General features: G+C 42.5%; 1 protein-coding gene across 1 annotated transcript; it reads left to right on the forward strand.

Annotated features, from left to right (window-relative positions):
• Nucleotides 1-297: 297 nt before the first annotated feature.
• On the forward strand, nt 298-585 carry LOC308305480 (HIG1 domain family member 1A, mitochondrial-like; the record flags this gene model as incomplete). Its single annotated transcript, XM_080750276.1, has 1 exon — nt 298-585. One exon carries the CDS (start codon nt 298-300, stop codon nt 583-585), a length of 288 nt encoding a protein of 95 aa, XP_080606402.1.
• Between the last annotated feature and the right edge of the window lie 10,610 nt (nt 586-11,195).

Below are 11,195 nucleotides of genomic sequence, written 5' to 3' on the forward strand. Positions count from 1 at the left end.
GACCTCCACGCTACATAAAGACTCCAGACTGTTATCCTCAAGGTTGTCCAGTCTGTACGTCTGTTGATCGTCTGTTGACTAGTGTGCCAATCTGCCCTCCCTTCTGTCTGTCTGTCTGTCAGAGGAATATTCCCCTGGCAACCAGGCCACGGCTCTACCCGGATCACACAGCGCTCAATCTGACCAGAACTCCCCCTCCATTGGGCCATAACCTACCATCAACCAGTCCCCTTTATCTTTGAGCATCATTGTACTCTCTCGCGTCTTCGGCTCAAAACAAACCGAAACAAAGTAAAGATGTCTGACTATAATGACCACGGCAACGAGTCCAGGCTGCTGCGCAAGGCGAAGGAGAACCCGTCGGTGCCCGTGGGCGTGGCCGGCTTCCTGGCCATCGTGGGCTACAGGCTGCTGAAGATGAGGAGCCGCGGGGACACCAAGATGTCCGTCCACCTCATCCACATGCGCGTGGCGGCGCAGGGCTTCGTGGTGGGGGCCATGACCCTGGGCGTCGTCTACTCCATGTACAGGGACTTTGTGGTGAAGCCCAGGGAAGCCCCGAAGGCCCAGGGTGAAGATAAATGAGCCCAGGGAAGCACAGAGGGCCCAGGGTGAAGATAAATGAGCCCAGGGAAGCACCCAAGGCCCAGGGTGAAGATACATGAGCGTGGACTCTTTGGAGTCCCTTTTGTTGCAGGTGTTTCAGTCCGAGTGTATCAAAAAAGCACCTCGGTTAAGATGGAGACGACGGAGGCGGGCCGTCTCAGGCGAACTCGATCCACGCGAGACACCGCCGAGCGAGCGGTAGGTAGCGAGCGAGTCGCCGTGTCGAGCGTTGCGAAGGTCACATGAGCCGACTCAGCGCCGCTAGAAGTTGTAAACCAGGTGGGCCGACTTTCGGCAGCCAATCATAAGCCTCCGCGGGCGGGTCTTGCCTTAACCGAGGTGATTTTTTGACACACTCGGACTGAAAGACCCGTGGACTCTTTGGTGGGCGGGCAATTTGGCACTCTGTGGAACTTTCACCTTGTTATTTACATCAGGTTGCACTTGTTGGTGGTGATGTCACAAAGAACGCTGCTCCCTCATTGGCTAAAGGCCCTGCCTTTGTACTGTCGTCCGGAAACGGTCGGCACCGAAAGTAGTACTTGTGCGCTCTGCTGGATGCTGGAGCAAATAATTGCGACCGTAGGGAGCAGTTAGTATCAGAACCCCATGTCAATCAGTCACACTCCACATTTTTGTGGCCGTCCTTGTCCCTTTTATGCCCATATATGGCTGTCCCTGATGTAATCAATATTAAGCCCATATTTGGGAATGCCCATATATGGATATGTGGTGTAGATAAGTGGTGTAGTGTATCTTGTACACCAGGCCCATTGGAAGTTTCTGTACTCTGTCATCTACTCTGAGCCACCCCACTCTTAACTGGTGAGTGGTGGTGAGGTGAGTCTGATAGGGAAGGTTAAGCAGGACCCTAATTAGTTTGTTTTGGGCTGTTTGGAGCTTAGTCTTCAGGGCTTGTGGGGCGTTACGATACCATACGTGGACTCCGTAGTCAAAGAGGGGCTGGATTATTGCACCAGCTATGGTCTTCAGTGTGTTGAAGTTGACCATCGGGGCGATCCTCTGTAGGAAACGAGTTTGTTGGTTGATTTTATTTATTACCTTTGAAGTCATTCCAGACTGGAACTCGTAAATCAGATTATTCTCATCGAGATATCTTGCAATCTGTTCGTAGACTATTTTTTGCCTTTGAATATGGAACTAAGAATGGAAATGGGATGGTAGTTACCATTTCTGAGGTTTCATTAGTGTGGTTGCCCAACAGGGCAATACACTGCAGTCCTGGGGATTTTTTTTTAATTCTAGATAAACTTTTGTGAACAGGTTTTTACCTTGCATCAATAGGCAGGTTCGGGCTCAGAATAAAAACATTTGGTAGTGATGCTAGCTCGAGGGGGGCGGCCACCTCTTGTACCGACACCGGCTGCCCAAGCTGCCGCTTTATGATCAAAGCAGTTGTGCTAGGGGGCACGGTGGCACAGTGGTTAGTGCTTCGCCTCACAGCTACAGTTCGATTCCCGCCGTGGGACACTGTGGGTGCTGGGGGCGTGTTCCTCCCTCCGCATCATCAGCGCCCACACCCTAGGTGGGGTTGCATGTTCTCCCCGTGTCTCCTAGGGTTGATACCCTCACAAAAAACATGCAGTAATCCTGGTCTCAATAATGCCTCCCCCTGGCCAGCCGGGGCGCCTGATGGAGGGGAAAAGAACTGGTTGGAATAACGTGTTCCTTCCACAAGCTACGTCCATCCCAGGGAAATCCCCCTTCTCTGGTGAAAAGAAACAACTTGGACTACCCACGCATTGAAGGAAGCATGAGGTTTGTCCGTTGTCTCCCCAGGCGCGGCAGAGGGAGAGCAGAGCCCAGGATTACATAGCCAATTCGCACTGAGTGAAAATGGGTTACAAAATCGTGGGATAAAATTATAAAAAAAAACATCGTCATTATTCTCCGTTGTGCGCACAGAACGGCCGAGAACAGTAGACTCCAAGCTCACATCGCATCCGCAACGAGCTGTGAGCTTGTACTGTATATTAGCTGTTCTCGTGCACAATGCTGTTCGGGGAGCCTACAGTATGTGGAGTGGAGTGGAGCGTCCAGTGGCGTCAGTTCAGAAAAAGCTAAGGTATGGCAACATGACTGGTGTCACCATACCTTAGTAACAGGCATGATACATTTATTTTAAGAAGTACATTTAATTTTCCCCCCGTTTCTATGGTTTCTTTGGCTGGATATGGCAGCCTGGAACGGTTGTTCAAGTGCAGCTAAACTTGGCATGTTAGTAAATATGCCACAATTAACAATAATGCATTGCACCTGTGCAGCTGACCTGCGGAACCTGGGAATATACCATTCTGTCAAGATGGGGAGAATACAAGTGTGGAGAATATAATTATAATACATTGTTAAAGTGACCATGTTGTTACATTTTGCATTTGTAGTTATTTTACTGTAATTTAACAACATAATAACCAGCACAGATAGACAAAGAGACATTCATGGATTTATATTTAAAAGTAACTCTTATTTTCCCCTCTGGATCCAGGGTATGGCAGCTGCATACCCCTGCCATACCCAATTGACGCCCCTGGGAGCGTCTCTTCCTCTCTCTCTCTCTCTCTCTCTCTCTCTCTCTCTCTCTCTCTTTCTTATCTTATATATGAAATGTATCATCATGGCTCCCCATCTTTAAACCAAATACATCTGTGTGACTTAGAATGAAAATCTCAAGGAATAGCAACATTTTGCTTATAAAACTGTAATTAAAATATAAATAAATAGTGGTATATGATGCTATGAGGACCCCCATTTCAAGAATATAAAATAACAAATAAGAAATAGGGTGTTTCAAACAATGCCTCCTTTTTTCGTTTTCAACATTGTGGTCATATCATTTCAGTCAAGTTTTCACAACTTTAAAACACATCACAGTTGCCTGGTACCTGGTATGTCAGTTGGATTAACAACTCAGGCTCATATGAAGTTCCTCCACGTGTCTTCATTAAACATAACAGTAAATGTTTTTTTCCCCATCCTAATTAAATTGTAGTTAATTCTTTAACTATGAACAAGCATGATTTATACTAGTTTTATTTTTTGAGGGTATTTTCTGAGTCCCCCCTGCAGTACCTCTGCGTACCCGTACCCCTAGAAACACTGAACTATACTAACTACCTACTGTTGGTACTTTCAAGTACATTTTCATCCCAATACTTTTGTGCTTTTACTCAAGTAAACTTTTAATTCCAGCCTTTTACTTGTAAGGGGCCGGTCACAATTTGCTGTCATTTGCGAAAAAACTTAAACAAAGCTCTATATTCCCGTTGAAATGCATTGGCAGCCAGAATCCACCCTCAAGCGTAGAATAAAGGTGTGGTGTGATTGTGCCCTAACCCAGTGATATTCTACATTACACTACATACATTAATGAAGCGCAGCATAAGTTTATGCAGGGCATGGGAGTCAAGTCGCTGCTCAGCTAGTCAGATGTCAGTCAGCTCTGTTCTCATACCTCATTAACATATCTGCTGGTCATTATGTCACATGACTGCCATACTCCAATCAAAGCTCTCAATCAGTAGGGAAGGCTCCTTTAAATAGAGCTTGCTTTCTCTACCAATGCTTGGTTCCGGAGCTTCGGAATCATTTGCTGCTTGCTTCCTCCTCCACCCCACCCTCCACCTTTGCACGATCAGTCTGGCTAAGCTCAAATACTTGTGATTGTCTGATCCTAACTAATACAAACGAGAACTGGCTCCAGCGGTGCATTCAACGACCGACCACTGTATGCAGTCCAATTGGCTAGGACTTATCACGTGGCACACGTGCCGACGTCCTCACGTCACACCAGCGCCATACGTGCAGACGTAAAGTCAACACAAGGCTAACAGTTAGCTAAACAAATGATGTACTCACGTTTGCATAGTCAATAGCACTACTGTCCACATTCCAGTACATTCCATGATTTAGGCACGAGTCCCGATCACATTTACATAATCTTCATGTATGTACATCCCATTACAGCAACGCAACGTTACTCTTTTTAATTCACGGAGTTCTTAACCGGAAGTGCGTCCGGCCGTCAAATATGTCCGACCGGAAACGTGCTGCGGCACAATAGTTCCGCCACAATAGTCCCCCCCCCCCAAAAAACTTTTTTTTTCAAAAACCTTTTTTTTTTTCAAAAACCTTTTTTTTTTTCAAAAAACTTTTTTTTTAGCCATATGAGCTTTTCACGTTAACAACGAGGCGAGGGGGCGTAGATCCTCTAGTTAAGTTACATGTCAATGTGGTTAAGAAAGTACTGTAATCTTGACTAAGTTTCATGACAATGTTGTTAAGCTCAATAATGTGATTTTGTCTAAATTCATGTCAATGTTGTTAAGCTCAATACTGTGATTTGACTATGTTACATGTCATGGTTATTGCTATTATTTTTGCTATTCTATCCCTATGGGGGGTATTGTTATGCGTTCCCTGATTTTGCTTAGCATGCTCAGAAAAGCCTGCACAAAATTCAGGGAGCATCTCCGAACGCAGAGCCCTTCAAACGCCAAGATTAACTGTATTCCATTTATGCAATAAATGGTTAAATCTTCTTGACGTGAATGTTCCTGCCTAAACTTTTACTTAAGTAAAACAAATTATTAGTAGTATTTGTTTCTACCCCTGCTGAAACCTCTGACTTCAGCAAACACAGTTCATTCAGACAAACCCCAACGAACCCTAGAAAAGCCCTCCCGCACTCAAGGTGTTTCAGCCAGCAGTGCAGTCAAAGATGAGTCGGAGAGACCAGAGAGAAGCTTGTTGTGAGATTTAATGAATCCAAGGAGAAAAACCACCACAGTACAGTTGAGCTCCAACGTGATAATAATTCATTTCTATGACGAGGGATTCTCTTGTGATTCTTTGATTCTGACGTGGACATGGTGATGTTCTGTGTATCGGACTAATGTTGGGTTGGAGACTAGAACTCTGTTATGGGGGGGGGGGGTGGGGGGGAGTGTACATTCACATTAGTTACGGGGCCTTCATGGAACGGGGGAAATGGTTTGAGAATTGTGTTAGAAACAAGAAGGAGTGTGTACCGTCGAACAATGGATATTGAAGCCTATTCGTCAACTAAATATTCAGATATTAGGAGAAGTGAATATGAAGCAAAAGACAGCAACACTCCAGCTCTTTTGTAAAGATATTACTGATAAAATGAATTCATACAATGTTGGAGCGTGCTCAGTAAAACATTGACAGAATCAAGATGTTTCTCTTTTGATCATTTTCGATTCTTCTTGCTTCTGAGGTTGTGGTCCTGCTGAGGTCTTCTAGATCTTCTGAGGTTGTGGTCCTGCTGAGGTCTTCTAGATCTGCTCGCTGGTCACGGTGGTCCACTGGAAGAACACAGGACAACATTATGATCAGTTGCATGGTTTCCTCTGCCATCGGTGTATGAATGGGTGAATGGAATGCACATTGTAAAGCACCTTGGATAAAGGCGCTATACATATAAATGCACCATTTACAATTTTACCATTTATCAGTGGTGTAGACCTTTTCTTCTCCTTTTCAGGCCGCGACCCCCAAAATAATCATATTTTAACTGGGGACCCCCCCACCCCCCACCCCACCCCACCCTGACGAGCACTAAGAGTTGAGGCATTACATTTTGTATAACACGGTTCTATAGTGAAAATAGCAGATCTACATGCTCACAACGCCTCAATTTAAGTCCTTAAATTGTCACTTTAGAAAAGTACATGTACCCTATATACACCAAACTTTATGTTGGTTTGTTTACTGTTGAGAGAGAGAAAACAATGTTGCACATTAATTTAATCATCTGGGGACCCCCTCAAAATAATTTGGGGACCCCTGGTGTAATGTAACTGAGTACATTTACTGGGACGATATGTCCGGTAGATGAAGGTAATGCAGTGACATGGATCTTAAATCCAGGTTATTCCACTCACTTCACTCCATTTCATGGGTTTGCTGGTTACCATCCCATTCATGTCTGTGGAGACCACCTCAGTCACTGTGAAGGTCACTGCAATTCAAACAAATCACAAACGGGATGTCAAAGAAAGAGAACAGTAACTCAGTGAGCTGTACGCTTACTGAGTCTTCAATTATAAATACTTAAAGGAGTAGTTCACCACTTTTCAACCTGTCTTCATATAATAGGTCCTCACTAATGTTCATGATAAAATATCACCATTTTTTTCTACTCAGTCCAAGTCTCCTAGGAGAGCTGTGGGAAGTTCATAATCCATTGTCTTGTGACATCATCATTTTCCCCAAAAAAATTTAATCAATATTTTTGAAAATAAATATTAGATTTTTATTATCGCGAGAACAATGGCTTCCACTTTAAAATTGCAACTTTTCAGGAATAGAAAGCCTGCAGTTTCTATAAGCTGGATTGGCAATCGATGATGTCACAAGACGATGGGTTTCTGACCTGCCCACAGCCCTCCTCTGAAAAAAAAGAAAAAAGCTATTTTTGAGTGAGGACCAATTATATGAACATAGGTTGAAAAGTGGTGGAGTGCCCCTTTAACCAAAGTAAGTATAGCAAGTATTCCGGTGCTTTATTCAAGTACAAATTCCCCTGATCAACTTTCAGTTGCAGTTCAGTAATATTTAGACCAGGAGTATCTATAATTAAAGGGATTGTTCATCCCCAAAAGTTTAGTTTTTGTCACATTCCTAATCATTTGTGTCTCCATAGGGAACAAAGCAGGCTCTTTGTGTCTCCATAGGGAACAAAGCAGGCTCTTTGTGTCTCCATAGGGAACCACTGCTGGTCATCAAATCATTGGCTTAGGAATGTGACAAAAACGAAATAAAGTTTCCATGAATTCAACGCTCCAAGGTGTGAGTAATCGATAGGGAAAAACGGTTACTTTTTGGGTGAACTACTCCTTTAAGACTGCGGTTGAGTACTTGCCGTCCACCGCTTGATTGATTGAATATTTTATTAGACAAAAATGTAGTACAGTACAAGTATAGTCAATACAATATAAATGTAGTACAGTACAAGTATAGTCAATACAATATAAATGTAGTACAGTACAAGTATAGTCAATACAATATAAATGTAGTACAGTACAAGTACAGTTAAACACCCTGCCTAAAAGGAACATCCCAAATAAGTCCTTTTACGGTCTTTTCTTTTTACGTTGGAAGTCCTTGGTATTTAATTCATGGACATAGCAAATAGTAAGAAAAAGAAAACATTAAAACAGACGTGCTAGCCAGCCAGCTAGCCAGCCGCTGGTATTTAGAAGCCACGTTGTTATTGACTGTGCCTGTCGGTGTCGCTCACTAGACATGATGTCCCTCCAGGAATTATAGTTAGGGTTAAATAATAAGCTCATGGTTGTCATCACTCACCAGCCATGCTGTCCAAGCGCAGCATGAACATGATGAAGTCCACCAGGGAGATGTAAGGGTCGGCCAGCAGCATGGTGTACTGCATCTTCACCATGTTCTCATCCAGAACGATGCCTGCATGGTTGGATTGGAGGAGAAGCAAACTTTGAGCTGCTTGTGCCAGGATGCAGGGTGTACATTGTAGCCCTGCTTCATTCACTAACTTTAAGAGTTATGGGATCCTTGAAATACTAATACCACTACTACTACTAATAATAATACTAATACCACTACTACTACTAATAATAATAATAATACTAATTCCACTACTACTACTAATAATAATACTAATACCACTACTACTACTAATAATAATAATAATAATACTAATGCCACTACTACTACTACTACTACTACTACTACTACTAATAATAATAATTAAAGGAAAAAACCCTGGTTTAGCGCCATGCTGTGTCAAAGGTCACCCGTGTTCCTCACCTGCGACCTGGAGTGCCTTCTGCACCTCTTCATAGGTGATGGTTCCTGTCTTGGAGATGTTTGATTCATAGTAGAATTTCTGGAAGAAATCACAAGAAAAGAACATTACATTTTTTTTGCAAATGCACAGAAGGACTGCTTCCTCTCTGTTTATGGATAAGATCTTGGTTGATTTTGTTACTATTATGAACCCATTTAGGCCTAGAATTATTCGATGCTTTAACTATTGAAAAATAGCAGATACAAGCTCACAGCACAGCACAGAGTGCTGCGCTGCGAGCTTGTAGATCTGCTATTTTTGAAAATGTGTGTTTTTTTTGTGCAAGTCTTTGCATACATCTTAAGGGTGCCAACCCCGAGTTTCCCGAGTTTGGGCCGTTTTTGAAAAAAAAAGAAAAAAAAAATTCAAAGATTTTTTTTTTCAAAAAAGTTTTTTGGACCTCCAGAATTGTATTAGGCATGATCGCGATCGCGAAATTGCATGTTTAACCCCCATACCAACCCATTCTTTCAAACATGGCAGCCATGTTTGTTTACATCTGAAGAAAACATAATGGCTGGTTAATCATGAATGCCTGAACGGATTTCCAAGTGGATTTTTTTGTTTGAAAGCTGTGAACAGCATCTACACACGTGGTGCATCATCTAGGCATGGGCGTGCACGATCCGTGCACTATAAACTACATGGAAGTCTATGGAGACCATGGCATCGCGAGACATTGAAGAGAAAAATCATTGCAACTTAAGTGTTAGCGAACTCAAATATTTGCTTCTGGGTGGCCCCTGGAACAACATATTTTGAGATGAGGGGTCCGCGGGCCAAATGCATGTAATTTTGGGGGTCCTTGACATGAAAAAAGTTTTAGAACCACTGATTTAGAAGAAGGATTTAGAAGACATTTATATAGAGAATCGGGTCAAAAGTATTCAAAGTCTTGCACAAAATGTTGATTTTTTTCAAAAAGAGTGAGCTTGTATATCTGCTATTTTTCAATAGTTAAAGCATCAAGTGGTTCAAATCTAAAGGGACACAGATTTGCGTAACCGCTCTGATTTAGTTAAAAGCTTACCATGTACACTGCAAACTTGCTCCAGAGGGTCATGAACTGCGTGAAGGTCAGCTTCCCTTTTCTTTCAACCTGTTTTTTTAGTGGGTCAAGGATGTCTCGTTTTAAACCACATGGAAAAAACTCCAAAACAGTGAGAAAAATGATTTCATTAGGTTATTATTATGGTCATAAAGTACAGTAAAGAATGTGTTCAAGCAGTGAAGGATACGTCCACCATGGCCAGCATGCTCTTGCAGGAGCTCCAGTCAAACGTCTCAGTCAGACCTGTGGACACAACATGTAGCTCAGGACTACAGGAGGGAATGTCAAGAAACCAAGATATGAATATGTATTTGTGCCACTGTCCTGCATTTCCATAATTCTGTGCCAATTTGTGAGGTTAAAGAGGTGGTGCCATAGTTTTGTACATTTTCTGTTTCGTATGTGTCTATGGAGTTAACATTACTCCAATAGACCATAGTGGTTATAATATGCAAATAATGTTTTCCCTGAGCATTTTTGGTTTCTTCCTTATAGCTGTTGTCTCTCCTAAGGTACCGACATCAATACGGCACGGATTTGTAGACCAAATCTTATCCAAACCTACAAAGTTGTAGGTTTGAGAGGCTATACATGTCTTTAAACGGTGGCCCGTGGGTGTGAAAAAGGTTTAACCGATTAAGACGTGGAACCACTTTAACCATTATTTTATGCGTTAACTATCAAAAGAATAGCAGAAATACAAGCTCACAGTGCGGCACTCAGCTTGTAGATCTGCATTTTCTTTTTAAGCGTGACATTTTTGGCAAATCTTTGAATATATCTTTTTTAAAACCGAACATTTGTAACTCAAATATTTGAGTCTGAGGGTCCCTGGAACAACATATTTTGAGACGGGGGTCCGCGGCCAAATACACGGGGGCCCTTGACATGAAAAGGTTTGAGAGCCACTGATTTAGAAGAAGGATGTCGATTCTAAATCCTTCTTGTAAAGCAGACGATTTATCTGCTATTTTTCAGTAGCTAAAGCGTAAAATAACGATTAAAGTAATAATGCGTTCTTATCGGTTTGTTGAACCACTGGTCTCCTGGACTCACCGGCGACCACCTGTTCGTTGAGCAGCATCATCATCCTCTTTCCTCTGATGGTCCACACGTCTCCACTCTCCTGGGAACACACAGTTTGAATAGCGGACTTTTCCTTGTGACAGCAGGCAGTGTTGATTTTTACAGCAAATTTTGATTTAGTTTTTGGTCATGTTGTCTTTTGAATGAAAATTCTGTTTAGTTATCGTCCCGTTTCAGATGTGGACAGAGTTAGTGTAGTTTTAGTCGACTAAATATTGTACAATTTTACTAGATTAAATCTATGGTTGATTTTGTCAACGAAAAATGGATTCTGGTGTCGTAAATACTTGTGATGCCTGATTTTACACCTGTTTGCATGCTGCAAATGTACATGCTTGTAGATCTGGTATTTGCAGAGCGCAACACCCGAGCCCATCCAAACATAAAATGACTTTAGTTCTACTGCATCTCTTCTCCACTCGTCTCTCCTTGAAAGTTTAGTGTAGTTTATATTGGTTGACAAAATTGTCATTACATTTAGTCTTAGTTTTAGACATCACAGCTTGGTTCATGGCTAGTTTGTATTTAGTTTTTGTCAGTGAAAAAAGGGTAGTCGACAAACTTTTTTTAGGTAGACGAAAT

The sequence above is a fragment of the Nannobrachium achirus genome (genome assembly GCF_963921795.1).
Source record: "Nannobrachium achirus genome assembly, chromosome: 20".
Lineage (NCBI taxonomy): Eukaryota > Metazoa > Chordata > Actinopteri > Myctophiformes > Myctophidae > Nannobrachium > Nannobrachium achirus.